The sequence below is a fragment of the Hyperoodon ampullatus genome (genome assembly GCF_949752795.1).
Source record: "Hyperoodon ampullatus genome assembly, chromosome: 2".
Classification (NCBI taxonomy): domain Eukaryota; kingdom Metazoa; phylum Chordata; class Mammalia; order Artiodactyla; family Ziphiidae; genus Hyperoodon; species Hyperoodon ampullatus.
Genome location: NC_136915.1, coordinates 118,608,922 through 118,636,834, shown reverse-complemented (window position 1 = coordinate 118,636,834; position 27,913 = coordinate 118,608,922). Strand labels below are relative to the sequence as shown.

At 40.9% G+C, this 27,913-nt stretch overlaps 1 protein-coding gene across 1 annotated transcript; it reads left to right on the top strand.

Moving 5' to 3' along the window:
- Positions 1-5,594: 5,594 nt before the first annotated feature.
- CD48 (CD48 molecule) lies at positions 5,595-26,869 on the top strand (the record flags this gene model as incomplete). Its single annotated transcript, XM_079698272.1, has 4 exons — positions 5,595-5,676; positions 21,323-21,616; positions 24,031-24,288; positions 26,790-26,869. The coding sequence occupies 4 exons, from the start codon at positions 5,595-5,597 to the stop codon at positions 26,867-26,869; spliced, it is 714 nt and encodes a 237-aa protein (XP_079554398.1).
- Positions 26,870-27,913: the final 1,044 nt, after the last annotated feature.

Genomic DNA, 27,913 nt, shown 5'->3' with positions numbered 1-27,913 from the left:
GAAGTAAAGCTGTCACTGTTTGCAGATGACATGATATTATACATAGAGAATCCTAAAGGTGCTACCAGAAAACTACTAGAGCTCATCAATGAATTTGGTAAAGTAACAGGATACAAAATTAATGCATAGAAATCCCTGGCACTCTTAAACACTAATGAAGAAAAATCTGAAATTGAAATTAAGAGAACACTCCCATTTACCATTTCAACAAAAAGAATGAAATATCTAGGAATAAACCTACCTAAGGAGACAAAAGACCTGTATGCAGAAAATTATAAGACACTAATGAAAGAAATTAAAGATGATACAAAAAGATGGAGAGATATACCATGTTCTTAGATTGGAAGAATCAACATTGTGAAAATGACTCTACTACCCAAAGCAATGTACAGATTCAATGCAATTGCTATCAAACTACCACTGGCATTTTTCACAGAGCTAGAACAAAAAAGTTCACAATTTGTATGGAAACACAAAAGATGCCAGAGAGCCAAAGCAATCTTGAGAACAAAAAACAGAGCTGGAGGAATCAGGCTCCCTGACTTCAGACTATACTACAAAGCTACAGTAATCAAGACAATATGGTACTGGCAGAAAAACAGAAATATAGATCAGTGGAACAGGATAGAAAGCCCAGAGATAAACCCACGCACATGTGATCACCTTATCTTTGTTAAAGGAGGCAGGAATGTACAGTGGAGAAAGGATAACCTCTTCAATAAGTGGTGCTGGGAAAACTGGACAGGGACATGTAAAAGTATGAGATAAGAACACTCCCTAACACCATACACAAAAATAAACTCAAAATGGATTTAAGACCTAAATGTAGGGTGAGAAACTATCAAACTCTTGGAGGAAAACATAGGCAGAACACTCTATGACATAAATCACAGTAAGATCCTTTTTGACCCACCTCCTAGAGAAATGGAAATAAAAACAAAAATAAAGCAATGGGGCCTAATGAAACTTAAAAGCTTTTGCACAGCAAAGGAAACCATAAACAAGACCAAAAGACAACCCTAAGAATGGGAGAAAATATTTGCAAATGAAGCAACTGACAAAGGATTAATCTCCAAAATTTACAAGCACCTCATGCAGCTCAATATCAAAAAACAAACAATCCATTCGAAAAATTGGCAGAAGACCTAAATAGACATTTCTCCAAAGAAGATATACAGATTGACAACAAACACATGAATGAATGCTCAACATCATTAATCATTAGAGAAATGCAACTCAAAACCACAATGAGATATCATCTGACACCAGTCAGAATGGCCATCATCAAAAAATCTAGAAACCATAAGTGCTGGAAAGGATGTGGAGAAAAGGGAACACTCTTGCACTGCTGGTGGGAATGTGAATTGGTACAGCCACTATGGAGAACAGTATGGAGGTTCCTTAAAAAACTACAAATATAGAACTACCATATGACTCAGCAATCCCACTACTGGGCATATACCCTGAGAAAACCATAATTCAAAAAGAGTCATGTACCAAAATGTTCATTTCAGCTCTATTTACAATAGCCACAAGATGTAAGCAACCTAAGTGTCCATCATCAGATGAATGGATAAAGAAGATGCGGCACATATATACAATGGAATATTACTCAGCCATAAAAAGAAATGAAATTGAGTTATTTGTAGCGAGGTGGATGGACTTAGAGTCTGTCATACAGAGTGAAGTAAGTCAGAAAGAGAAAGTCAAATTCCATATGCTAACACATATATATGTAATTTAAGAAAAAGAAAGTCATGAAGAACCTAGGGGTAAGACGGGAATAAAGACACAGACCTACTAGAGCATGGACTTGAGGATATGGGGAGGGTGAAGTGTAAGCTGTGACAAAGTGAGAGAGTGGTATGCACATATATACACTACCAAACATAAAATAGATAGCTAGTGCGAAGCAGCCGCAAAGCACAGGGAGAGCAGTTAGGTGGTTTGTGACCACCTAGAGGGGTGGGATAGGGAGGGTGGGAGGGAGGGAGATGCAAGCAGGAAGAGATATGGGAACATATGTATATGTATAACTGATTCAATTTGTTATAAATCAGAAACTAACACACCATTGTAAAGCAATTATACTCCAATAAAGATGTAAAAAAAAACCCATATGATCATCTCAATAGATGCAGAAAAGCTTTTGACAAAATTCAACACTGATTTATGATAAAAACTCTCCAGAAAGTGGACATAGAGGGAACCCACCTCAACAAAATAAAGGCCATATATGACAAACCCACAGCAAACATCATTCTCAATGGTGAAAAACTGAAAGTGTTTCCTCTAGGATCAGGAAAAAGAAAAGGATGTCCACTTTCACCACTATTATTCAACATAGTTTTGGAAGTCCTAGCCATGGTAATCAGAGAAGAAAGAGAAATAAAAAGAATACAAATTGGAAAAGAAGAAATAAAACTATCACTGTTTGCAGATGACATGATACTATACATAGAGAATCCTAAAGATGCCTCCAGAAAACTACTAGAGATAATCAATGTATTTGGTAAAGTAGCAGGATACAAAATTAATGCACAGAAATCTCTTGCATTCCTCTACACTAACAATGAAAGGTCAGAAAGAGAAATTAAGGAAACACTCCCATTCACCATTCCAACAAAAAGAATAAAATACCTAGGAATAAACCTACCTAAGGAGACAAAAGACCTGTATGCAGAAATGTATAAGACAGTGATGAAAGAAATTAACGATGATACCAACAGATGGAGAGATATACCATGTTCTTGGATTGGAAGAATCAATATTGTGAAAATGGCTCTACTACCCAAAGCAATCTGCAGATTCAATTCAATACTTATCAAATTACCAATGGCAGTTTTTATGGAACTAGAACAAAAAAAATCTTCAAATGTGTATGGAGACACAAAAGACCCTGAATAGCGAAAGCAGTCTTGAGGGAGAAAAATGGAGGTGGAGAAATCAGACTCCCTGACTTCAGACTATACTACAAAGCTACAGTAATCAAGACAATATGGTACTGGCACAAAAACAGAAATGTAGATCAATGGAACAGGATAGAAAGGCCAGAGATAAACCCATGCACCTATGTCAAGTAATCTATGATAAAGGAGGCAAGGATATTCAATGGAGCAAAGATAGTGTCTTCAATAAATGGTGCTGGGAAAACTGGACAGCTACATGCAAAAGAATGAAATTAGAACACTCCCTAACACCATACACAAAGGTAAACTCAAAACGGATTAAAGACCTAAATGTAAGGCCAGAAACTATGAAACTCTTAGGGGAAAACATAGGCAGAACACTCTATGACATAAATCACAGCAAGATCCTTTTTGACCCACCTCCTAGAGAAATGAAAATAAAAACAAAAATAAAGTAATGGGACCTAATGAAACTTAAAAGCTTTTGCACAGCAAAGGAAACCATAAAACAAGACGAAAAGACAACCCTCAGAATGGGAGAAAATATTTACAAATGAAGTAACTGACAAAGGATTAATCTCCCAAATATATAAACAGCTCATGCAGCTCAATATTAAAAAAGCAAATAACCCAATCCAAAAAATGGACAGAAGACCTAAGTAGACAGTTCTCCAAAGAAGACATACAGATGGCCAAGAAGCACATGAAAAGCTGCTCAACATCACTAATCATTAGAGAAATGCAAATCAAAAATACAATGAGGTACCAGCTCACACCAGTCAGAATGGGCATCATCAGAAAATCTACAAACTACAAATGCTGGAGAGGATGTGGAGAAAAGGGAACCCTCTTGCACTCTTGGCGGGAATGTAAATTGATACAGCCACTAGGGAGAACAGTATGGAAGTTCCTTAAAAAATAGAATTGCCATATGACAGAGCAATCCCAGTACTGGGCATATACCCAGAGAAAACCATAATTCAAAAAGACACATGCACCCCAATGTTCACAGCAGCACTATTTACAATAGCCAGGTCATGGAAGCAACCTAAATGCCCATCGATGGACAAATGGATAAAGAAGATGTGGTACATATATACAATGGAATATTACTCAGCCATAAAAAGGAATGAAATTCAGTCATTTGTAGAGACGTGGCTGGATCTAGAGACTGTCAGACAGAGTGAAGTAAGTCAGAAAGAGAAAAACAAATATCGTATATTAACACATATATGTGGAACCTACAAAAATGGCACAGATGAAACGGTTTGCAGGGCAGAAATTGAGACACAGATGTAGAGAACAAACGTATGGACACCAAGGGGGGAAAGCGGTGGGGTGGTGGTGGTGGTCATGTAATGAATTGGGAGATTGGGATTGACAGGTATACACTAATATGTATATAATGGATAACTAATTAGAACCTGCTGTATAAAAAATAAGTAATATAAAATTCAAAAATTAAAATAAAAGAAAGATCAAGAGAAAAACCAAAAACCAAAAAAAAAAAAAAAAAAAAAAAAAACCCCACTGGGCAACAGCCCTTTTGAAAAATCCTCAGAAGAGTCAGTCTCAGCAAATCCCATGCCCTTGACTTCCATCCCTTGCCCTGTTCTGTCATTTGACTCCACCTACTCCTCCTCAGCTTCTTTTTCATGGTTCAATTTAAAGTTTTCCTTAGTTAACTCCACTTCAACCTTGCTCATTCTACTCCTGGCTCATCTTATCTTCTAGTCCAAGTATTTACTGTTGTCCACGTTGGGGGAAGATCTGAGTGAAAACTGGGGTTGACTGGAGCTGAAGCATGACCTCAGGCAAGTCTGACCCTGAGTTTCAGTTTGGAAATGCAGGTAGTAATACCTGTCCTTCTCACCTTACAGGGTTCCAATATGATCAAGTGTCATACAATTTCCAGTATTTAGCCGACTCCATTTCCCCATGCTGATCCTTTGGGGAAGGTAACTACTTCCAAGACAAGAGTTCAGAGATTGAGGAAAGCAGTGTTTTTATTTGTCATCTCCATGTTGAGAATCAGAAATGTCCCCAATTTGGAAATAGCTACTAATATGCTGTATCAGGGACTGTGGCTACCTTATGGGTCTCCAAATTGTCCTGGATGGGCAAATAATTCATTTAGGTACAAGAGGGATGGGCCTGAAATACAAGAGCCTGGGGGTGAGAGACCAGTATTCAAACTGTGTAGATCTGGTTTCCCACACTTTGTGCTCTCAGCCTACCCACACAAGATCTACTCCTCACATGATTTAAAGTTGGCTCAGGCCAGAAATCCCCTTGGGTGGGTACCTGCAAATTTTAGCCTCTGGATTAATCAGGGTGATTCCTAACTGGGAAACCAAAAGCAGATACTCTCTATCAGGGGTCTTTAATCTTTTCTGAGCACTGTCGCCTCTGAAAACCAGTAGAAGCTATGGATCCTCTCACTAGAAAACAAAACTAACACACATTCAAACAAAATGGTTCATTTCCGTTGTGCTTGCATTAAAAAAAAAAATGGGGCTTCCTGTTTCTGGTGCCCAGGCCCCACCCACGAGTTGCTGAATAGAGAGAAGAGCTCAGTGCTTTTTTTTCTCTAACCCTAAAACAGTAATCCAAGAGAGCCCTCGGTCCCTTTCTAGCTTGGTTCTGGCCTGTCTCCAGAGTTCCTGGGAAGTTCTGGAGAGTAACATGTGCTCCAGAAGGTGGGAACTGTCTCTGTCTCTGGAACTTCTACTGCTGCCTCATTTGTTCCTGGCAACCATCATACAAGGTACTTTCCACAAATTGTCTGCCTCTAATTGTGCACTGAAAGCCCTGTCAGACGGAAAAGGGAATATGGGGTGTGGTTCCACCTGGAAGTGGAGTAGGGGCTCCAGGCAGCAGGTATTTTCATCCTAGTAGCAGGGCTGTGGTGAGTTGGGGAGCCATCCTTAGCCTGGAGAATCAGACTCCATCTCTTTCCCTAAGGGGACGTGAGAAAATTAGGACCTTGGTGAGATGGGGAAGTAGGCCCTTCATATTTAGTGCTGTGACTTGTCCTCTGTAAAGTCTAATTGCATTGTGAATAACAGGAAGCTGCTCTGATAGCCGCCACATTTTATGCTCAGGTGTGTTGTGCTCCTTGAGGCATTCTTTGAGACCTTTGTTTATGCAAGGAGTTGTGTCGTGAGCAAAGGTAAATGATGTTGTCATTGTCCCAGAGAGAGATCAAAACTGTGGGAAAGGAAACTTGTCTAGGGTCTCTGAGTGAGAGTCTGAACAGAGGACTCAGTATAAGAGGAACCCCCAAACATCTGATTAAGAGTTCAGGTACATTCTTCTGCCATGGGCTTGTTCTGGTCCCCTCGTGTGCTAACTTTCCTTTCCCTATTACAGCTCCCCAGCCCTCCAGTACCTGTCTGAGAATTGAGAGCTAAGCTATTGTCTTTCTCACTATTCCCCCTAATAAATACTCAGATCTTTTTCATTTAAGGGGCTTTAATGCTCACCACTATGGGAAAAAATGAGTAAAAGTGAATGTTCGTATGGGAAGCAAATATAACGTCATAGAATTATGACAGTATGTAACTTTTAGGGAGATGAGATAGCAATGCTTAAAGGAAACCCTGTTGGCCACTCATGCAAGGCCTCTCAGGGTGGTAATACATTGGATCTGGTTTATGACTGGTTTAGGAGAGGAAGAAATTTTCCTCTACCTTTCTAGTTTCTTCTGGCTGGTCTAAGAATTAAATTGACATGAGACATATTAACAAGAAAAAATCAGAGTTTAATATTGTGTACATGGGAGAAACCCAGAAAACCTGCGTAACTTGCCATAATGGCTGAAGCCCTCACCTTAAATACCATCCTCAGCTAAAGACAAAAGAGGATGTGGGAAGCAGCCATATAGCACAGGGATATCAGCTCGGTGCTTTGTGACTGCCTGGAGGAGTGGGATAGGGAGGGTGGGAGGGAGGGAGACACAAGAGGGAAGGGATATGGGAACAGATGTATATGTATAACTGATTCACTTTGTTATAAAGCAGAAACTAATACACCATTGTGAAGCAATTATACTCCAATAAAGTTGTAAAAGAAAAAAAAAGAGGATGTTGAGGGTGACAGTTCTGGGAGGTTATCAGGAAAAGCACAGTAAACAAGGGTAAGGTTGTTAGGCAGGCATAAGTTAGCGCCTTCTCCGTTGATAAGAGTTTCTAGTGACTTGGTCAGCTCCGTTGATAAGAATTTCTAGAGATTTGATCTCCCTCTCTGCCCTCTTCCGGTACAGAGAGGGAGACACCCTTACAAATGAAAATTTCCCTTACAAATATAAATGTTTCTTACAAAAGGGTAACTCCTACATGGTTTTCAGAATGTTTACCACATTTTCCCTTTCCTTAGAAAATAACCAGCTTAAAACAATCAATATACCAAAGAAACATATATTAGGGTGGCAAATTCTGCTCCCTTAGGCCGTGTAAGCCTAGAGACATGATGTCTTCAGGGTACTCATGGCTGTGTGGGCTCCATGGGACTGAGTCTACTCATAGGACACTGATATGACCTTGGGAGTGGGGGCTGGCATGAAGTATTCATCCAATTGTTGGGAAAGATAGAGACCCCAAGAGAACTGGAATATTTCGGGACTTTTCTAGACTTAGGTCAATGTGTCTAAATATTTTTATGTCTAGATTATGCCTACAGATGGTCCTTTTATCCTCAATTTATGACTCCCTCACCACATAACCACATTTCATCTAAATTTAACTTTGCTCTTGCCTTGAAGGAGGTCCTGTCTCTCTTACCTCTAGGTCTATATAAATGCCTTTCCTTCTGCTTAAAATTTCCTTCACTCTCTTCTCTCCAGCTCCTCCCTTAGCATTCCATTTTCATGTGACTTCCTCCTGGAAACCTCAGTCTCCAAGTTATGGTTGGTGAACTGCTTGATTGTCTGTTTCCTTGAGCCCCGTGAGGACAGGGACCTTGTCCAGTGCTGAACCTGGCACAGTGCCTAGAACATGGCATGGGATCAATAAATAATTGTTAATCCTATGAATGAATGACATCAAAGAACTTCCTTTCAGGTTATCTGTCCAGATCTTCCTAGGGGTATAGTAATTCTCTCCTCCCCAGTAAGGGATGCTCTTGTGAAGAAATTTAAGAAGTAGTTTTAAATCTTCTCCTTAATCCCTCCTCAGACTTGAGTTTCTCAGCTCTCTGACCTCAGGGCCCCCTCATCACTAGTAGGCATCTTCCCTGTCTCCCTTCAGTACAAGTGGTGGAAACAGAGTGTGGTGGAAACAGCTTGAACTGGGAATCAGAAGACCTATGTTCTGAGTTCCATGCCATGGGACTTTCTATAAATTGTGAAAGCTTCCTGAGCCTCAATTTTCTCCACTCTGTTATGGATATGCTCACCATTTTTTCAAGGGGTTATTGTTAAGGTCAAAAGAAATAAAGAATGTGAAATTGCTCTGTGATTTGTGACCACATACAATTTGAGGTAGATAAGAACTGATAAGAACATAAGGAAACTCCAAAGCCCAGAACTCTCTCCTGAGACACAGACCTGAATTTCTAACTGCTTTTTAAACTTCTCCAGACTCTCCAAACACATTTCCAAAATCTAACTCCCCATCTTTGTTCCAGCTATCTACTGCTGCATAACAAGCCACCACAACACTGGGACTTCCTCACCTTCAATTTACTCATTGCAATCTGGCCAATTAAACTCATTAGACTTCCCATCTCCGGAAATGGCACTCTCTCTGTTCATCTTGTCCACCATGACACACATCTGGAGTCTTGATATCTATTGACAAATTAATTCCTTGAAAGGTTTGTACAGGTTTGTTAAATAGTTGATCTCATTAGAGAGCTCCAGGTAACTCTATATTAATATCTTTAAAACTCACCTCTTTCAGTTCTTCAAAGTTTTACTAGAAATCACATGACTTGTTTTTAGAATAATCAGAATTTCTCCTTTAGGACCTCTTTCTCCTTCCTGGATAGACACTTTTTGTATGAAATTACAACTTCCTTTGATCTGAATTTCCCCCCCTGTTTTAGTTTTGCTTCTCTACAGACAAGAAACATGGGTAAGCACAGGAAAGATCTGCTTCATTTTCTGTTATAAACTACAGGTAAACACAGTTAATTTATCCTAAGCATCCACACACATAACCAACTACTTCTTCTTGATAGAATTAAATCAGAATAGTACTTTTCTTTAAGTAGTTTTCTACTTCTAAAACATGGAATTGTTAGGAAGGCAAATCAAGCTTTTTTTCAATTTACTTTAAAAATTGAAAAAGTACATAAATATATTATATATAAGAAAAATATAAGTGAATCTATCTATCTGAATTTATTAGACAATCCTCTGCAACAGACTAAACCATAACCTTGATATCCCAAATTGTACTACAATGGCTGTGCATTAAATTTTACAATCTATATTAGTAATATTAATGCATCTTTCTTCAAATTGTGATTGGATTAAAGAATCCTTCCAGAAGACTAGAATATTTTTTTTTCCTTTTTTTATGGTAAATCAAGCATTCTTTGTACTGTTTCTATCTTTAGGTTCATGTTGCTTTTTAAACCCACCCTTTCATTAGATATTTCATAGCAAAACTCACTTTTCTTTTATTAAATTAATTTTTATTTTATATTGGAGTGTATTTGATTTACAATATTGTGTTAGTTTCAGGTGTACAGCAAAGTGATTCATTTATACATAAACATACATTCATTCTTTTTCAGATTCTTTTCCCCAAACTCACTTTTCCTTTGCTATTCTCAAGCATGAGTCTCAGCCCATGAGAGGCTACTGGGTTTATATTTCAAGGTTTCCCTTAGCTGCTTTTTATTGATTTGTTGATACTGAAACCATGAATGCTCTACTCAACACACTTTAAAAAAATTTTTTTTTATCGGAGTATAATTGCTTTACAATGGTACGTTAGTTTCTGCTTTTTAACAAATTGAATCAGTTATACATATACATATGTTCCCCTATCTCTTCCCTCTTGCATCTCCCTCCCTCCCACCCTCCCTATCCCACCCCTGTAGGTGGTCACAAACCACCTAGCTGATCTCCCTGTGCTATGTAGCTGCTTCCCACTAGCTATCTATTTTACGTTTGGTAGTGTATATATGTCCATGCCACTCTCTCACTTTGTCACAGCTTACCCTACCCCCTCCCCATATCCTCAAGTCCATTCTCTAGTAGGTCTGTGTCTTTATTCCCGTCTTACCCCTGGTTCTTCATGACCTTTTTTTTTTTCTTAGATTCCATATATATGTGTTAGCATAAGGTATTTGTTTTTCTCTTTCTGACTTACTTCACTCAGTATGACAGACTCTAGGTCCATCCACCTCGCTACAAATAACTCAATTTCATTTCTTTTTATGGCTGAGTAATATTCCACTGTATATATGTGCCACATCTTCTTTATCCATTCATCATCTGTTGATGGACACTTAGGTTGCTTCCATGTCCTGGCTATTGTAAATAGAGCTGCAATGAACATTTTGGTACGTGACTTTATTTATTTATTTTTTTCGGTACGCGGGCCTCTCACTGTTGTGGCCTCTCCCGTTGCGGAGCACAGGCTCCGGATGCGCAGGCTCGGCGGCCATGGCTCACGGGCCCAGCTGCTCCGTGGCATGTGGGATCTTCCCCGACCGGGGCATGAACCCGTGTCCCCTGCATCGGCAGGGGGACTCTCAACCACTGCGCACCAGGGAAGCCCTATACATGACTGTTTTTGAATTATGGTTTTCTCAGGGTATATGGCAAGTAGTGGGATTGCTGGGTCGTATGGTAGTTTTATTTGTAGTTTTTTAAGAAACCTCCATACTGTTCTCCATAGTGGCTGTACCAATTCACATTCCCACAAACAGTGCAAGAGTGTTCCCTTTTCTCCACACCCTCTCCACCATTTACTGTTTCTAGAGTTTTTGATGATGGCCATTCTGACCGGTGTGAGATGATATCTCCTTGTAGTTTTGATTTCCATTTCTCTAATGATTAATGATGTTGAGCATTCTTTCATGTGTTTGTTGGCAGTTTGTGTATCTTCTTTGGAGAAATGTCTATTTAGGTCTTCTGTCCATTTTTGGATTGGGTTGTTTGTTTTTTTGTTATTGAGCTGCATGAGCTGCTTATAAATATTGGAGATTAATCCCTTGTCAGTTGCTTCATTTGCAAATATTTTCTCCCATTCTGAGGGTTGTCTTTTGGTCTTGTTTATGGTGTCCTTTGCTGTGCAAAAGCTTTGAAGTCTCATTAGGTCCCATTTGTTTATTTTTGTTTTTATTTCCATTTCTCTAGGAGGTGGGTCAAAAAGGATCTTGCTGTGATTTATGTCATAGAGTGTTCTGCCTATGTTTTCCTCTAAAAGTTCGATAGTTTCTGGCATTACATTTAGGTCTTTAATCCATTTTGAGTTTATTTTTGTGTATGGTGTTAGGGAGTCCTCTAATTTCATACTTTTCATGTAACTGTCCAGTTTTCCCAGCACCACTTACTGAAGAGGCTGTCTTTTCTCCACTGTATATTCTTACCTCCTTTATCAAAGATAAGGTGACCATATGTGCGTGGGTTTATCTCTGGCTTTTCTATCCTGTTCTATTGATCTACATTTCTGTTTTTGTGCCAGTATCATACTCTCTTGATTACTGTACCTTTGTAGTATAGTCTGAAGTCAGGGGGCCTGATTGCTCCAGCTCCATTTTTCGTTTTCAGGATTGCTTTGGCTATCTGGGGTCTTTTGTGTTTCCATACAAATTGTGAAATATTTTGTTCTAGTTCTGTGAAAATTGCCAGTGGTAGTTTGATAGAGATTGCATTGAATCTGTAGATTTCTTTGGGTAGTAGAGTCATTTTCACAATGTCAATTCTTCCAATCCAAGAATATGGTATATGTCTCCATCTATTTGTATCATCTTGAATTCCTTTCATCAGTGTCTTTATAAATTTCTGCATACAGGTCTTTTGTCTCCTTAGGTAGGCTTATTCCTAGATATTTTATTCTTTTTGTTGCAATGGTAAATGGGAGTGTTTTTTTAATTGAACTTCCAGATTTTTCATCACTAGTGTGTAAGAATGCCAGAGATTTCTGTGCATTTATTTTGTATACTGCTACTTTTCCAAATTCATTGATTAGCTCTCATAGTTTTCTGGTGGCCTCTTTAGGATTCTCTATGTATAGGATCATGTCATCTGCAATCAGTGACAGCTTTACTTCTTCTTTTCCAATTTGGATTCCTTTTATTTCTTTTTCTTCTCTGATTGCTGTGGCTAAAACTTCCAAAATAATGTTGAAAAAGAGTGGTGAGAGTGGGCAACCTAGTCTTGTTCATGATCTTAGTGGGAATGGTTTCAGTTTTTCACCATTGAGGACGATGCTGGCTGTGGGTTTCTTATATATATCCTTTATTATTTTGAGGAAAGTTCCCTCTATGCCTACTTTCTGTAGGGTTATTAACATGAATGGGTGTTGAATTTTATCGAAAGCTTTCTCTGCATCTATTGAGATGATCATATGGCTTTTCTCCTTCAATTTGTTAATATGGTGTATCATGTTGATTGATTTGCCTATCTTGAAGAATCCTTGCATTCCTGGAATAAATCCCACTTGATCATGGTGTATGATCCATTTAATGTGCTGTTGGATTCTGTTTGCTAGTATTTTGTTGAGGATTTTTGCATCTATATTCATCAGTGATATTGGCCTATAGTTTTCTTTCTTTGTGACTTTTTTGTCTGGTTTTGGTATCAGGGTGATGTTGGCCTTGTTGAATGAGTTTGGGAGTGTTCCTCCCTCTGCTATATTTTGGAAGAGTTTGAGAAGGATAGGTGTTAGCTCTTCTCTAAATGTTTGATAGAATTCGCCTGTGAAGCCATCTGGTCTGGGGCTTTTGTTTGTTGGAAGATTTTTAATCACAGTTTCAATTTCAGTGCTTGTGATTGGTCTGTTCATATTTTCTATTTCTTCCTGATTGAGTCTTGGCAGGTTGTGCATTTCTAAGAATTTGTCCATTTCTTCCAGGTTGTCCATTTTATTGGCATAGAGTTGCTTGTAGTAATCTCTCATGATCCTTTGTATTTCTGCAGTGTCAGTTGTTACTTCTCCTTTTTCATTCTATTTCTATTGATTTGAGTTTTCTCCCTTTTTTTCTTGATGAGTCTGGCTAATGGTTTATCAATTTTGTTTATCTTCTCAAAGAACCTGCTTTTAGTTTTATTGATCTTTGCTATCGTTTCCTTCATTTCTTTTTCATTTATTTCTGATCTGATCTTTATGATTTCTTTCCTTCTGCTAACTTTTGGGGGCTTTGTTCTTCTTTCTCTAATGGCTTTAGGTGCAAGGTTAGGTTGTTTATTTGAGATGTTTCCTGTTTCATAAGGTAGGATTGTGTTGTTATAAAATTCCCTCTTAAAACTGCTTTTGCTGCATCCCATAGGTTTTGGGTCGTCGTGTCTTCATTGCCATTTGTTTCTAGGTATTTCTTTTATTTCCTCTCTGATTCCTTCAGTGATCACTGCGTTATTAAGTAGTGTATTGTTTAGCATCCATATGTTAGTATTTTTTACAGATCTTTTCCTGTAATTGATATTTGTCTCATAGTGTTGTGGTTGGAAAAGATACTTGATACAATTTCAATTTTCCTCAATTTACCAAGGCTTGATTTGTGACCCAAGATATGATCTATCCTGGAGAATGTTCCATGAGCACTTGAGAAAAATGTGTATTCTGTTGTTTTTGGATGGAATGTCCTATAAATATCAATTAAGTCCATCTTATTTAATATATCATTTAAAGCTTGTGTTTCCTTACTTATTTTCCTTTTGGTTGATCTGTCCATTGGTGAAAGTGGGGTGTTAACGTCCCCTATTATGATTGTGTTACTCTCAATTTCCCCTTTTATGGCTGTTAGTATTTGCCTTATGTATTGAGGTGCTCCTATGTTGGGTGCATAAATATTTACAATTGTTATATATTCTTCTTGGATTGATCCCTTGATCATTATGTAGTGTCCTTCTTTATATCTTGTAATAGTCTTTATTTTAAAGTCTATTTTGTCTGATATGAGAATTGCTACTCTAGCTTTCTTCTGATTTCCTTTTGCATATAATATCTTTATCCATCCCCTCACTTTCAATCTGTATGTGTCCCTAGGTCTGAAGTGGGCCTCTTTTAGAGAGCATATATACAGGTCTTGTTTTTGTATCCATTCAGCCAGTCTGTGTCTTTTGGTGGAAGCATTTAATCCATTTACATTTAAGGTAATTATTGATATGTATGTTCCTATTCCCATTTTCTTAATTGTTTTGGGTTTGTTATTGTAGGTCGTTTTCTTCTCTTGTGTTTCTTGCCTAGAGAAGTTCCTTTAACATTTGTTGTAAAGCTGGTTTGGTGGTGCTGAACTCTCTCGGCTTTTGCTTGTCTGTAAAGCTTTTAATTTCTCCATGAAATCTGAATGAGGTCCTTGCTGTGTAGAGTAATCGTAGTTGTTGTTTTTTCTCCTTCATCACTTTAAATATGTCCTGCCAGTCCCTTCTTGCTTACAGAGTTTCTGCTAAAAGATCAGCTGTTAACCTTATGGGGATTTCCTTGTGTGTTATTTGTTGTTTTCCCCTTGCTGCTTTTAATATGCTTTCTTTGTATTTAATTTTTGATAGTTTGATTAATATGTGCCTTGGTGTGTTTCTCCTTGGATTTATCCTGTATGGGACTCTCTGTGCTTCCTGGACTTGATTAACTATTTCCTTTCCCATATTAGGGACGTTTTCTACTATAATCTCTTCAAATATTTTCTCAGTCCCTTTCTTTTGCTCTTCTTTTTCTGTGACCCCTATAATTCGAATGTTGGTGCATTTAATGTTGTCCCAGATGTCTCTGAGACTGTCCTCTGTTCTTTTCATTCTTTTTCTTTATTTTGCTCTGCAGTAGTTATTTCCACTATTTTATCTTCCAGGTCACTTATCTGTTCTTCTGCCTCAGTTATTCTGCTATTGATCCCTTCTAGAGTATTTTTAATTTCATTTATTGTGTTGTTCATCATTGTTTGCTTCCTCTGTAGTTCTTCGAGTTCCTTGTTAAATGTTTTTGCATTTTCTCTATTCTATTTCCAAGATTTTGGATCGTCTGTAGTATCATTATTCTGAATTCTTTTTCAGGTAGACTGCCTATTTTCTCCTCATTTGTTAGGTCTGGTGGGTTTTTATCTTGCTCCTTCATCTGCTGTGTGTTTTTCTGTCTTCTCATTTTGCTTATCTTACTGTGTTTGGGGTCTCCTTTTTGCAGGCTGCAGGTTCGTAGTTCCCGTTGTTTTTGATGTCTGTCCCCAGTGGCTAACGTTGGTTTAGTGGGCTGTGTAGGTTTCCTGGTGGAGGGGACTAGTGCCTGTGTTCTGGTGGATGAGGCTGGATCTGTCTTTCTGGTGGGCAGGTCCACGTCTGGTGGTGTGTTTTGGGGTGTCTGTGGTCTTATTATGATTTTAGGCAGCCTCTCTGCTAATGGATGGGGCTGTGTTCCTGTCTTGCTAGTTGTTTGGCATACGGTGTCCAGCACTGTAGCTTGCTGGTCGTTGAGTGGAGCTGGGTGTTGGTGTGGAGATGGAGATCTCTGGGAGATTTTCGCCGTTTGATATTACGTGGAGCTGGGAGGTCTCTTGTGGACCAGTGTCCAGACGTTGGCTCTCCCACCTCAGTGACACAGCCCTGACACCTGGCTGGAGCACCAAGAGACTCTCCTCCACACGGCTCAGAATAAAAGGGAGAAAAAATAGAAAGAAAGAAAGAGGCTAAAATAAAATAAAATAAAGTTATTAAAATAAAAAATAAAATTATTATTAAGAAAAAAAATTAAAAGTAAAAAAACACAAGAAAACAAACAAACAAAAAACGGACAGACAGAACCCTAGGAGAAATGGTGAAAGCAAAGCTATACAGACAAAATCTCACACAGAAGCATACACATACGCACTCATAAAAAGAGGAAAAGGGGAAAAAAATAATGTATCTTGCTCCCAAAGTCCACCTCCTCAATTTGGGATGATTCGTTGTCTCTTTAGGTATTCCACAGACGCAGGGTACATCAAGTTGATTGTGGAGCTTTAATCTGCTGCTTCTGAGGCTGCTGGGAGAAATTTCCCTTTCTCTTCTTTGTTCACACAGTTCCCGGGGTTTAGCTTAGGATTTGGCCCTGCCTCTGTGTGTAGGTCGCCTGAGGGCGTCTGTTCTTCGCTCAGACAGGACGGGGTTAAATTTAGGAGCCGCTGATTCCGGGGCTCTGATTTACTCAGGCCGGGGGAAGGGAGGGGTACAGATGCAGGGCGAGCCTGCAGCAGCAGAGGCCAGCGTGACGTTGCACCAGCTTGAGGTGCCGTGCGTCCTTCCGGGGAAGTTGTCCCTGGATCGCGGGACCCTGGCGGTGGCGGGCTGCACAGGCTCTGGGGAGGAGAGGTGGGGATAGTGACCTGTGCTCGCACAGAGGCTTCTTGGTGGCGGCAGCTGCAGCCTTAGCATCTCATGCCCGTCTCTGGGGTCCGCGCTGTTAGCCGCGGCTCGCGCCCGTCTCTGGTGCTCCTTTACGCAGCGCTCTTAATCCCGTCTCCTCACGCACCAGGAAAGAAAGAGGCAAGAAAAAGTCTCTTGTCTCTTCGGCAGCTCCAGACTTTTCTCTGACTCCCTCCCGGCTAGCCGTGGTGCACTAACCCCTTCAGGCTGTGTTCACTCCGCCAACCCCAGTCCTCTCCCTGCGCTCTGACCGAAGCTCGAGCCTCAGCTCCCAGCCCCGCCCGGACGGGCTGGTGAGTGCCGGTCGGGACCGATCCTCTGTGCGGGAATCTCTCTGCTTTGCCCTCCGCACCCCTGTTGCTGCGCTCTCCTCCGCGGCTCCGAAGCTTCCTCCCTCCGCCACCCGCAGTCTCCCTGCGAAGGGGCTTCCTAGTGTGTGGAAACCTTTCCTCCTTCATGGCTCCCTTCCACTGGTGCAGATCCCGTCCCTATTCTTTTGTCTCTGTTTTTTCTTTTGCCCTACCCAGGTACGTGGGGAGTTTCTTGCCTTTTGGGAGGTCTGAGGTCTTCTGCCAGCGTTCAGTAGGTGTTCTATAGGAGCAGTTCTACGAGTAGATGTATTTCTGATGTATCTGCGGGGAGGAAGGTGATCTCCGCGTCCTACTCTTCCACCATCTTCTCCTGTCTCCTCAACACTCTTTTATGTTGTTTCTTTTGAGAGTTTCTGGGCGGCTTCTCCATTGCTCCTCTGCTGTCTATGTCATAATAGTCATCTTTTATTCATTTATTCAGGACCCAACCATAAGACAGGGCTGCACTGGCCCAGTTTGGGCACATTATGATACTTAAGAAACACAGTTCATTGGTCATAAGTAATTAAATAGTAACTCAAATTTCTACTTGAAGTCTCTCAAAGGATGTTAAAGGGAATCCAATTTATAAGCTATAGTGATACTTCCTATCATAACCTCTCCTGTCCTCTTCAGTCTTCTCAAACCATCCCATTCATCTGCTGCCCAGAGATTCTCACTCTTTTGAGCCTTAATACTATAGCACCTCTATTTCCTAAACCAACCTGAGTGGCCCCTCAGGAGGTTTATCTTCTCCTTTCCTCTCTGCCTTTTCAGTCCAAATCAATCTTAAGAAGTAAGCAAAAAAAAAAAAAAAAAAAAGCTAAATGGGAGTAAAAATAAGAAAAATGTGACTAGTAGGAGGTCATGAGGAGACGACTGGGAACACTTATGTATGCTTTTTTGTCCCTGTCATTCATTCATTCATTCTTTCATTCTATACTAAACAACAAATGTGAGCCAAGTTTTGTGGGGATTCAAAATTGAGTAAGACATGGTCTTTGCCTTTGAGAAGCTCACAGTCTTAGTGATTATGTGTCTGTTATAGTTTCTCTCTCCCCATCACACTTTAGTTTGAAGTTCTTTTGAGCATGTTGGGGATACCCTGGACAAACAAGATCTCATTGTTATAAAGCAGACTACATTCTCACAAGGAGAAATGGTATGTATTATAACTGGGCCTGGATCATGACTTGAGTCTATATGCTCTGTATTCTTCATTCCTCATTGGGTTCATCTTCATTCCTCCTTCCCCAAGGAAGCTTCAGATAAGTTCTCTGGTCTTACCATGGTGCTGGGACCTCTTTCTTATCATCACATGTCCTAGCCAAAGACCTGGTTTTGTTTTTCTTTTGTGCATGCTGATGTCTTTTACTTTTAGACCTACCCTACAAGTGAAAGCTTCTTCAGGAGCTGCTACAGGTTTTTGGATTTTTGGCCCCTACTTCAACATTCTTCACTCTTCCAGATTCACATATAGGCAGTCATTCCTAAAAAATATATCATTAGTCTAGTCCTTATTTTACCACTGTTTTGGTACAATAAAGTAAGTTCAACAGGCAGTTGTTAAACATCTCAGTACTTAATGCATAGTACTAGATGTTATGGATACAAAATTAACGTAGGTAATAATAATAAAACAATACATGACATTTATTGAATACTTACTAATCTTCCAAGTATTAGTCTATGTACTTTATGTGTATTGATTATTTGTATTAATTTAATTGTATTCTAAGCATTTATTTGTGTAACTCTGGGTCAGGGTTCTTTAGAGAAAAAGAACCAATAGGATATATATAAATATATAGAAAGAGATTTATTATGAGGCCCATGCAGTTATGGAAACATAACCCATATTATGTACTTCTTTGGAGAAGTCCCATTATCTGCCATCTGCAAGATGGAGGCCAGGAAAGCTACAGGTGTAGTTCCAGTACAAATCCACAGGCCTGAGAATATATAGACTCATGATTTGAGTCTATATGCTCTGTGTTCTTCATTCGCAGTGGACTCATCTTCATTCATCCTTCCACAAAGAGGCTTCAGGGGAGCCAATGGTCTAATTCCTAGTCCAAGTCCTAAGGTCCAAGGACCAGGAGCACTGATGTCCAAAGGTAATAGAAGATGGATATCCCAGCTCAAGGTAGAAAGCAAATTTGCCTTTTTTTCTGCCTTTTTCTCCTATTCTGGCCCTCAGTAGATTGGATGATGCTCACACACATTGGTGAGGGTGATCTTCTTACTCAGTCTACTGACTCAAATGCTAATCTCTTCCAGAAAAACCCTTATAGATGATCCAGAAATAGTGTTTTACCAGCTATCTGGGCGTCCTTTAACTCAGTAAACTTGACACATGAACTTCCCCTTCACAAACTCTGTAAGATAAATACTAAAACAAAGGCAGAGATGTTAGGTAAAATGCTCAAGGTTATACAGCTAATAAGTGGGCCAGGATTTGAATAGTCTAATTCCAGAACCCATGATCTTTTTTTTTCTCTTTTATTTATTTATTTAGTTTTGGCTGTATTGGGTCTTTTTTGCTGCACGCAGGCTTTCTCTAGTTGTGGCGAGCTGGGGCTACTCTTTGTTGCAGTGTACAGGCTTCTCATTCCAGTGGCTTCTCTTGCTGTGGAGCACAGGCTCTAGGCACGTGGGCTTCAGTAGTTGTGGCACACAGGCTCAGTAGTTGTGGCTCGTGGGCTCTAGAGCACAGGCTCAGTAGTTGTCGTGCACTGGCTTATTTGCCCTGCGGCATGTGGGATCTTCCTGGACCAGGACTCGAACCCGTGTCCCCTGCATTGGCAGGCGGATTCCTAACCACTGCACCACCAGGGAAGTCCCCAGAGCCCATGATTTTAACCATCATACTACAATGGAAAATGAGTTAAACTCATAAGACTCATTTTTTGTCCTTAAGAAGCATGTGGTCTGGTGATAAAGGCAAGTAATAGACATTAAATGGATCACTTTAATATGATCTGAGTTCTAAGATATAGATATGCACAGGATATTGTAGCTTTCCTTACTCCTTCCTTCACCAGTTATGTGTAATGATTCAAAAAAAGCCATCTTGGTGGTTGGCTGTGACTTCTTACTGAGAAATAAAGTAGTTAATTGTGGGTTGTGCTATCTCCCTAAGCATATGTCTGAGACTTGTTGGAGAGTCTATCAAGGATGACCCAGGCCAGCAGTTCTCAACCAGAATGAAGGCAGGAAGATTTTTCCTCCCAGGGGGCATTTGGCATTGTCTGGAGATATTTTTGATGGTCACAACTGGAATGATGCTACTGGCATCTAGTGGGCAGAGACCAGGGAGCCTGCTAAATATCCTACAATGCACAAGGACAGCCCTTCACAACAAGGAATTCTCTGGTCCAAAAAGTCAATAATGCCAATGTTGAAAAACACTGACCTAGGCTGTCAGAGATTATAAAGTATGGAATAGATCAATCAGAAACACTGTGGAAATAAATGCCTGTGTGTGTCTGTGAACGCACCAGGCATAGATTAAATGCTCCATAACTGGTTGTTGAATGGATAGATGGATGGTTGGAAGGATTAGTGACTAGGAACTTGAAAGACCTGGGGACACAGGCATTTTGAATCTTTATTGAAAAGAATGTTTTGGGAAATGATAGACATGTGGAAAGTAAATAGGTATAGATACGATGTTAAACAATATGAAGTTTTGTGTGACAGTATATGAGGTAAGAGCAATATAGATCATATTTCTTCTTTCCTCTACCATTAGCTTTTTTCTACTGCTCTTTCTCAGTCTATACATTTACACTTAGTTTTCCTCCCTCCACAGAGAGAGTTAGCAGACCTCCCTTCATCTTATGTCTTCTGGCTATCACCTTTTCTTTCTCCTTGCATTCAAGAAACCAGGTTTTTTAGAACTGAGGCTTATACAATTTGGGGTGCCCTCATGAGAAAGAGAACAGAACTGTAAATACAAATAGGAACACAAATGAATGTAGTTAGAATGAGAAAAGAAAGCCCAGTGTATCACAAGTTTTTTTAAAGGCTGACAAATACAAAAATCACAAAAGCCAGAAAAATAGCACAACATTTTTATTAACAAAATGCTTTCACTCTCCTATAATACTTTACCACTGACTAACTCTGGTTCCCTTTCATTTCTAACCGTGTTTCTCCTTTACTTCTTACCTCCTGCTGGAGAACTAAATTGAACCACAAGGAACACAAGCACAGAGAGGAGACGTGACTCGTCATCATTTTCTTTGAAAATGTCCTGTTATGAGAGTAAGAGAGAGAGCCAGGGCTGGCTCAGTGTCCTTTTCCTTTATCGTCTAGGGCAGAATTAGACAGATTATAAGCACACCTCCTGTCCTCATGCCCACTTCTCAAACTCTGACTTTCATTGAGTTCCTGATCAGGGGTCAGGCCCTCTGATAAAGATCATACTCACTGCTCCCAAGCAAAGGGCTCTTCCTTCTTCTTTGTTCCACCAGCCCAGGCCAAAGCCTGGGCCACTGGGCAGCTCTGCTTTCTCTAAAATGTGTCTCACTCACTCTGATTCTCATTGGCAGATTATTCAAAATATGCCATCTCCGGCAGCAACGTGAGTCTGCTAATCTCCAGTTTGCCAAGTAACTGCAAATCACTCACCTGGTTTTATACTACTGAACAGAAGATTGTAGAATGGGAATCTGGTCAGCCTAAATACTTCAATACTAAATTTAAGGACAGGGTCAAGCTTGATCTTCAAAGTGGCACACTGCACATCCATAATGTACAGAAGGAGGACAGCAGCACTTACCTCCTGATGGTGCTGAAGGACACTGGGGACGAGGACGAATGGAAGATCTCACTGATGGTGCTTGGTGAGTTAGGGGAACCAAAGGGCAAGTCCCCACTCCAGGGCCCTGGACAGACCACTGGGAGGGGACTCTCTCCCTGGGAGGGGGAGAGAAAAACCTCAGGATAGGCTTAATTCATTTCTCCTGGAGCCAGTTCCACTTGGAAGTGAGGCTGGGCCAGCCAGACTCGAAGTAGATTACTCTGGGACATTTAAAACCTCTTCTAACATTAAGGAGTCTAAGATTTGAAGATAAAGAAAACAGTGAGGATGGTTTCCTCCCTATTCTCTTCATGCTCTCCTGTGATCAACCCAAATCAGTTCTGAGCTCTTCTTAATAACATAACTGAACAAAGACTTCATCAAACATAAGGAAAAAGATAGAAGAGATAAAGGATTGGACAAGAGCTGTTCAAGAGTGGTTTTACCTTTCTGAATGAGTGGGACAAAAACTTCCACTCCTAGCGCCAGCCTAACCAGTATATGTGAAGTAAGGGCTAGAACATTATACTTGGAGTCAGACAGACCTGGGTTTAAAACCCTGGTCAGTAACTTACTAGCTGTGTGAACTTGGAGAAAGATCTTGCCATCTCTGCCCCATTAGGTAAGATTCTGTTGATGGCAAGTGATGGAGACCAATTTGAAGTACCTTTAGCAAAAAAGAATTTCTTTAAAAAAAGAAAAATAAGACTATTTAAAGCAATGCAAGGAGTTTAGAAGAGTGAAGAAGGGCTGAAGGGGAGGAAGAACGGTCTAAGAGGCTAAAATACCCTTCTCACTCACTTCCTCCATGTCATATGGCCTGAACATTCAAGATGTACTGGGAACAGGAAAGAGTCAAAGGCCCTCACAGTGGTTTTTTTAAAAATCCCAAATTTATATCATTTACCAAATTCTGTGGTAAATACTCCCACCACAGCCACCTCCAAAATGCTAACGGTTTCACAACCAGCTTGCAACATTTCTGAATATCTTAAAATCCACAAGCTGGCTTGGCTTTAGTGCACTTGCCTAGGGATAAGACACTGAGGATGCGATTAGCAGAAGAATCATCCTTCAGTCCAGCCCAGGAATTTCTGACAACTCAAAGGGGGCATCTTGGAGCCAGTCTGCCCTAGCTGTCTCTGTCCACAATGTGCTCAGGGCTTTGCTGCTCACCATGGGAAATGAGGAAGGTATGCAAGACTTGAGGCCACACCACAGGAAATGATGAAAGACAGTGTGAAGATTGCTCATGTAAAGTATGCAGGAGAAGTCCAGCAGTCTGATAGGGTTTCACGGAGGAGATGGATCTAGAGCTCAGGAGGTCAGATGGCAGAGTGTCCATTGCCCCTCACAGACATACAGCCCAGAGGCCAGCACTGATTAGGTCAATTCTCTGCCACATTTTAATCCTATGACATCTGAGCTGTATTGATTCTGTAAGTGTTTTACCTTTGACCAGAAGGAAAAGACCCCAGAGGATTTCAGGTAAAGCAGTCCTAATCAAGGAAGGAGCAGATGATGGGATTACCTCTCAACCAATCTGGCTGCAGGATGACAGCAGTGATAATGCTGTGACCTCGAACATGCATGTAACGCTTACACCCTGCAAAAGCACTTCCTCATGGACGATGGCATTGTATCTTACTAACATTGTGCTGTGAAGCAGAGTCATCTTACATGCAAGAAGGAAGTTCAAGGGGTTAATTATCTTGCCTAATGTCACTCTACCAGGGCCAAGTCCAGGACACAGGCTGGTCTCACTGTAAAGCAAGTGTTTTGTCTTTTGTATCGCATAACTGATTCATCCATCCATCCATCCATCCATCCATCCATCCATCCATCCACCTATCCCTTTCATCAGATACTTATAGAATACCTGCTCTGTGGCTGGCACTGAGATACCAAAGTTAACTGATGCAGTGCTGTTCATCACTACTGACTTTGCCTGTGAATTCCATGAGGTTCTTCTCTGGAGTTCTGCCAGCATCCAGGAAAGGTATAGGGTGGTACCTCTTACCCCAGGACTCTTGCTGAATCTGAGCCCAAGAACTCTTGAAGGACTGATAGGCCAAGGTGCCAAGTGTGGACCATTGCTAGAAAAGGGGCCCTGAGTAGCTCAGACAGTTGGGATATCAAGTCCAACCCCGCTGATCTCTATGCTAAACCTCTGCTCTTCTTTCTGGCCCAAAGATGGTCATAACCCCATTTTTGTTTCTGGGCGCATGGCTTCCCCTTCTGGATCCAGCTTAGCTTCACTCCAAGGAGTAACTCTTTCAGTCTGAAGCCTCCAGAGGTCAAAGCTGCTCACTGGCTCCCTCTGCAGGGGCCTCTTCTCCATGACTACTCCTGCAGCCCTCTGGGGCTCCCTTTGTACTTTGTTGGTTAAACCCTCCCAGCATAAATGCTTCATAAATGCATAAACCCATTGTCTCATCTTAATGTATTCATTTTTAGACCCTGTACCAAAGCCTGTCATAAGAGTCAAGAAGACACAGGAAGTGAACAAGTGTTACCTGACCTTGTCCTGTGTGATCCAGGACCAGCCTGTAAACTACACCTGGTATGCACAGTCCCTTCCAACAGAGTTCCAGAGCAGTGTGCTTGAAGTGACCCATGTACCACAAAACTACTCCAGGTCTTATACCTGCCAAGTCAGCAATCCTGTGAGCAGCCAAAATGACACAGTCAACTTCACTTCACCCTGTGTACTGGGTAAGAGATACTGCCAGGGGAGCTAAGGTGGGCACAGGGTAACTAGTTTTCTCTTGAAGGAAGAAAAGTGTGGAGATCTTATTCAGCCTCCTGGCACAGAAATTAGTGGAGAATCTCAAATGTGTCTGTGAAGCATGGAAGACTTGGGTTCTCTAAGGTTTCACTGCCTTGCTGAGAGGGTTCACTGCCTCTCAGCAGCTCACCTCGGCTTTGTGGAGCTCAGTGTCCTCATCTGCAAAGGGCAGTTGGCACAGGGGCTCTGATTTCCCCTTCTCTTGCTGTGCTCTAACAGTGCATGGTCCTGGAATCTGAGGCCAGTGTCCTTGCAGGATAATCTGAGATTTCAGGGTGAGCAGGGAGAAAAAGAGCAAGTAGGGGAACAGTCCAGACACTGTTGCACAGCAACACAGAGGCATTTCTGGTAGGCAGTGAAGGAGAAAAAGGCCAAGGGACAAGCATGAGCGAGAATAAGTGGTGAACAGGAGAGCCTGATCCTAAGATAGAGACTTTCTGCTCTTCCCCAGGTGTATGCTCCTTGATGAAGTTGGAAAAGCAAACTCTGGGTTTCATGTTTCAGATTTCTCTGTCTCCTGGGAGGATCCTCTCATTAGATCATCACTCCTCGTTCTCTCTCAAGCCTACACAGGTCCCATAGTGGGGTAGCTATGAGCATAGGTTTTGGAGTCAGTTACACCTGGGATTAATCCTGGGACTGTCACTTACTAGCTAAACAAGTTACTTAGCTTCTCCAAGTCATGTCCTTCTTTTTTTTTTTTTTTTACATATTTATTGGAGTATAATTGCTTTACGATGTTGTATTAGTTTCTGCTGTACAACAAAGTGAATCACTGTATGTATACATATATTCCCATATCCCCTCCTTCTTGAGTTTCCCTCCCACCCTCCCTATCCCACCCCTCTAGGTGGTCACAAAGCACAGAGCTGATCTCCCTGTGCTATGCGTCATCTTCCCACTAGCTATCTATTTTACATTTGGTAGTGTATATCTGTCAGTGCTACTATCTCACTTCATCCCAGCCTCCCCTTCTCCCACTGTGTCCTCAAGTCCTTTCTCTACGTCTGCGTGTCTATTCCTGCCCTGCCAGTAGGTTCATCAGTACCATTTTTCTGGATTCCATATATATGCATTAGCCTAGGCTATTTGTTTTTCTCTTTCTGACTTACTTCACTCTGTATGAAGTCATGTCCTTCTTAAATAAGACAAAATAATAGTTCTTATCTCATACTGTTATAAGGATTAAACGAGGCAATACAGATAACTACCTAGCACAGTATCTAACAAGTCCTCAATGAATGGTAGTTAACTTAGGCCCAATCCTTTTAATTCTAGAGACACTAGGGATTTGGGAACCACTTAATAAATTTGGATTACCATCTTCAGCATTTCAGGCCCTGTACTCTCCACACACCTGAAATCATATCCCCAAGCCCTGGTGTACAAATCCCTCCAGAATAACTCATACCTGTGGTGCCAACATTTACCTGAGATCCCTGTCATATCCAATCATCAGGGATCATGGCCCCTGGAGACATAGCTCTTTCATGGTCTTCTTGGACCCAGTCTACTCTGCCCATCTGTGCTGATTTCTTTACCTCTGCTCCCACACATGAGCTATGGAAACTGTATGTTCAGTATTATTCCCAACTAACTGGTCATGTCTCTTCTAGTCTTTCCTGATATGCCCTACTTTTCTGCCACCATAGACCCAGTATGACACTTTGGTGTCTGACCATAAGACCTCCAGTTGGCTGGGTGGTTCTAACACCACCTTTTTATCACCACCATATCCTGAGGTCCAGAAAAAGGAAGAGAAACAATCCCTGTCCTTTATTGAATGAAGGTGGCTGCTCATTCACAGAGAAGATGAAAGCAATAATACATCTATTTTTTGAAGGGTTAAGCCCATCTTGTCACTTTTTAGCTATCCAAATTATCCTAGAAAATTATCCCTAATTCTTCTTCCCTAATTTATCAGTATCCTCTCCTCCCCTCCCCTGCCTTCCCCTTCTGTGTCTCTTTATTTCCCTTTCTTTTTTTTTCCTACCCCTTTTTTCCTCCTATTTGGTACTGATGGTTAGTAGTGTAGAGAAACAGGGAAGGGAACTAATACTTCCTTCCCTAAAGTTAGTGCATAGCATCATATTATCAACTGCACCTGAAGCTCTGCCCTACTTAATTGCTGCCCAGTGTAGGAGAGTGATTCTTTCCCAGGTCCACAGATGTGCCAAGGTAACTTTCAAGTACAGGACTCAGCTAAGCCAGTGATATTTAAGGGATTTCTGTACTCTTTATACTTTACATATGGGAGTTTGAGCTTTGCTCAATCTGGGAAAAGGATGTCCCAGGCACAACGGGTCTGGATTGCGGGAGGAAATAATTCCCCTGCTCTATAAGCTCCCATGCCAATGTCCAGTACCCTTGACCCTTCTCAACACATTAATCAAGACACCAAATTTTTTGTGTTTTCTTGTTCTTTCAGCCCCATCCTCTGGAGTAGCTTGGACTGCAACTTGGCTAGTGATCATGGTAGCCACTGTTCTTGGTCTCCTATGGATCTGAGATAAGCTCTTCTAACTCAAGAATGAAACTTCAAGAATGCAAGATCTTGCCCTCATCAGGAACCATAATACTAACCAGGACAGAAGTTCTTGCTATATAGGATGGGGGAAAGTATTGAGATGTCTACAAGGATTTTCAAATTAACTTTTTTAAACCACAGTAATATTTTATTTTATATCCTCTAGTTGTTTTTTTAACATACATATTTACATGCATTCTTCCCACCAAAAAATGGGCAAAATATATTATGCAATGTTTTCTTGTTGGAATAAATATTTGATATGATTGCCAAAGTGGATTCCTAAAGGTGCCCCAAATTTGTCGGACAATGCCTGCTCCATTAGCCTAGACAAACTGGAACATGGAGATACAAAGGGGAACACCTGGGACCACTGCTTCCTGTGTGCCTACGTGGCTGGGGGGTAATTTGTGCTGTCTCTAACTCTAGCTTCCACATCCTTGCCAAACCTCCTGGGGTTCCAGCTCTCAAACTCCTCCCCCACCAAGTTCTGGTCTCCTTCTCAGTGTTTTGCCTTGTTCTAGCCTCTGTGAGGAACATACTTATTAGGTTTCCTGGGAATGTGGGGTCAGGCTTACTCCCCCAGAACTGAGTATGCAGCTTTCTTTTTTTTGGCCCTGAATTTTTTTACATCTTTATTGGAGTATAATTGCCTTACAATGTTGTGCTAGTTTCTGCTGTATAACAAAGTGAATCAGCTCTACGTATACATATATCCCCTCCCTCTTGAGCATCCCTCCCACCTTCCCCATCCCACCCCTCTAGGTCATCACAAAGCACCGAGCTGATCTCCCTGTGCTATGCAGCAGCTTCTCACTAGCTATCTATTTTACACAGGGCAGTGATATCTACCAATGCTACTCTCTCACTTCATCCCAGCCTCCCCTTCCCCTCCTGTGTCCACAAGTCCATTCTCTATGTCTGAGTCTCTATTCCAGCCCTGCCACTACATTCATCAGTACCATTTTTCTAGATTCCATATATATTGAGTATGCAGCTTTACCACATAAAGAAGGTCCTTCCCA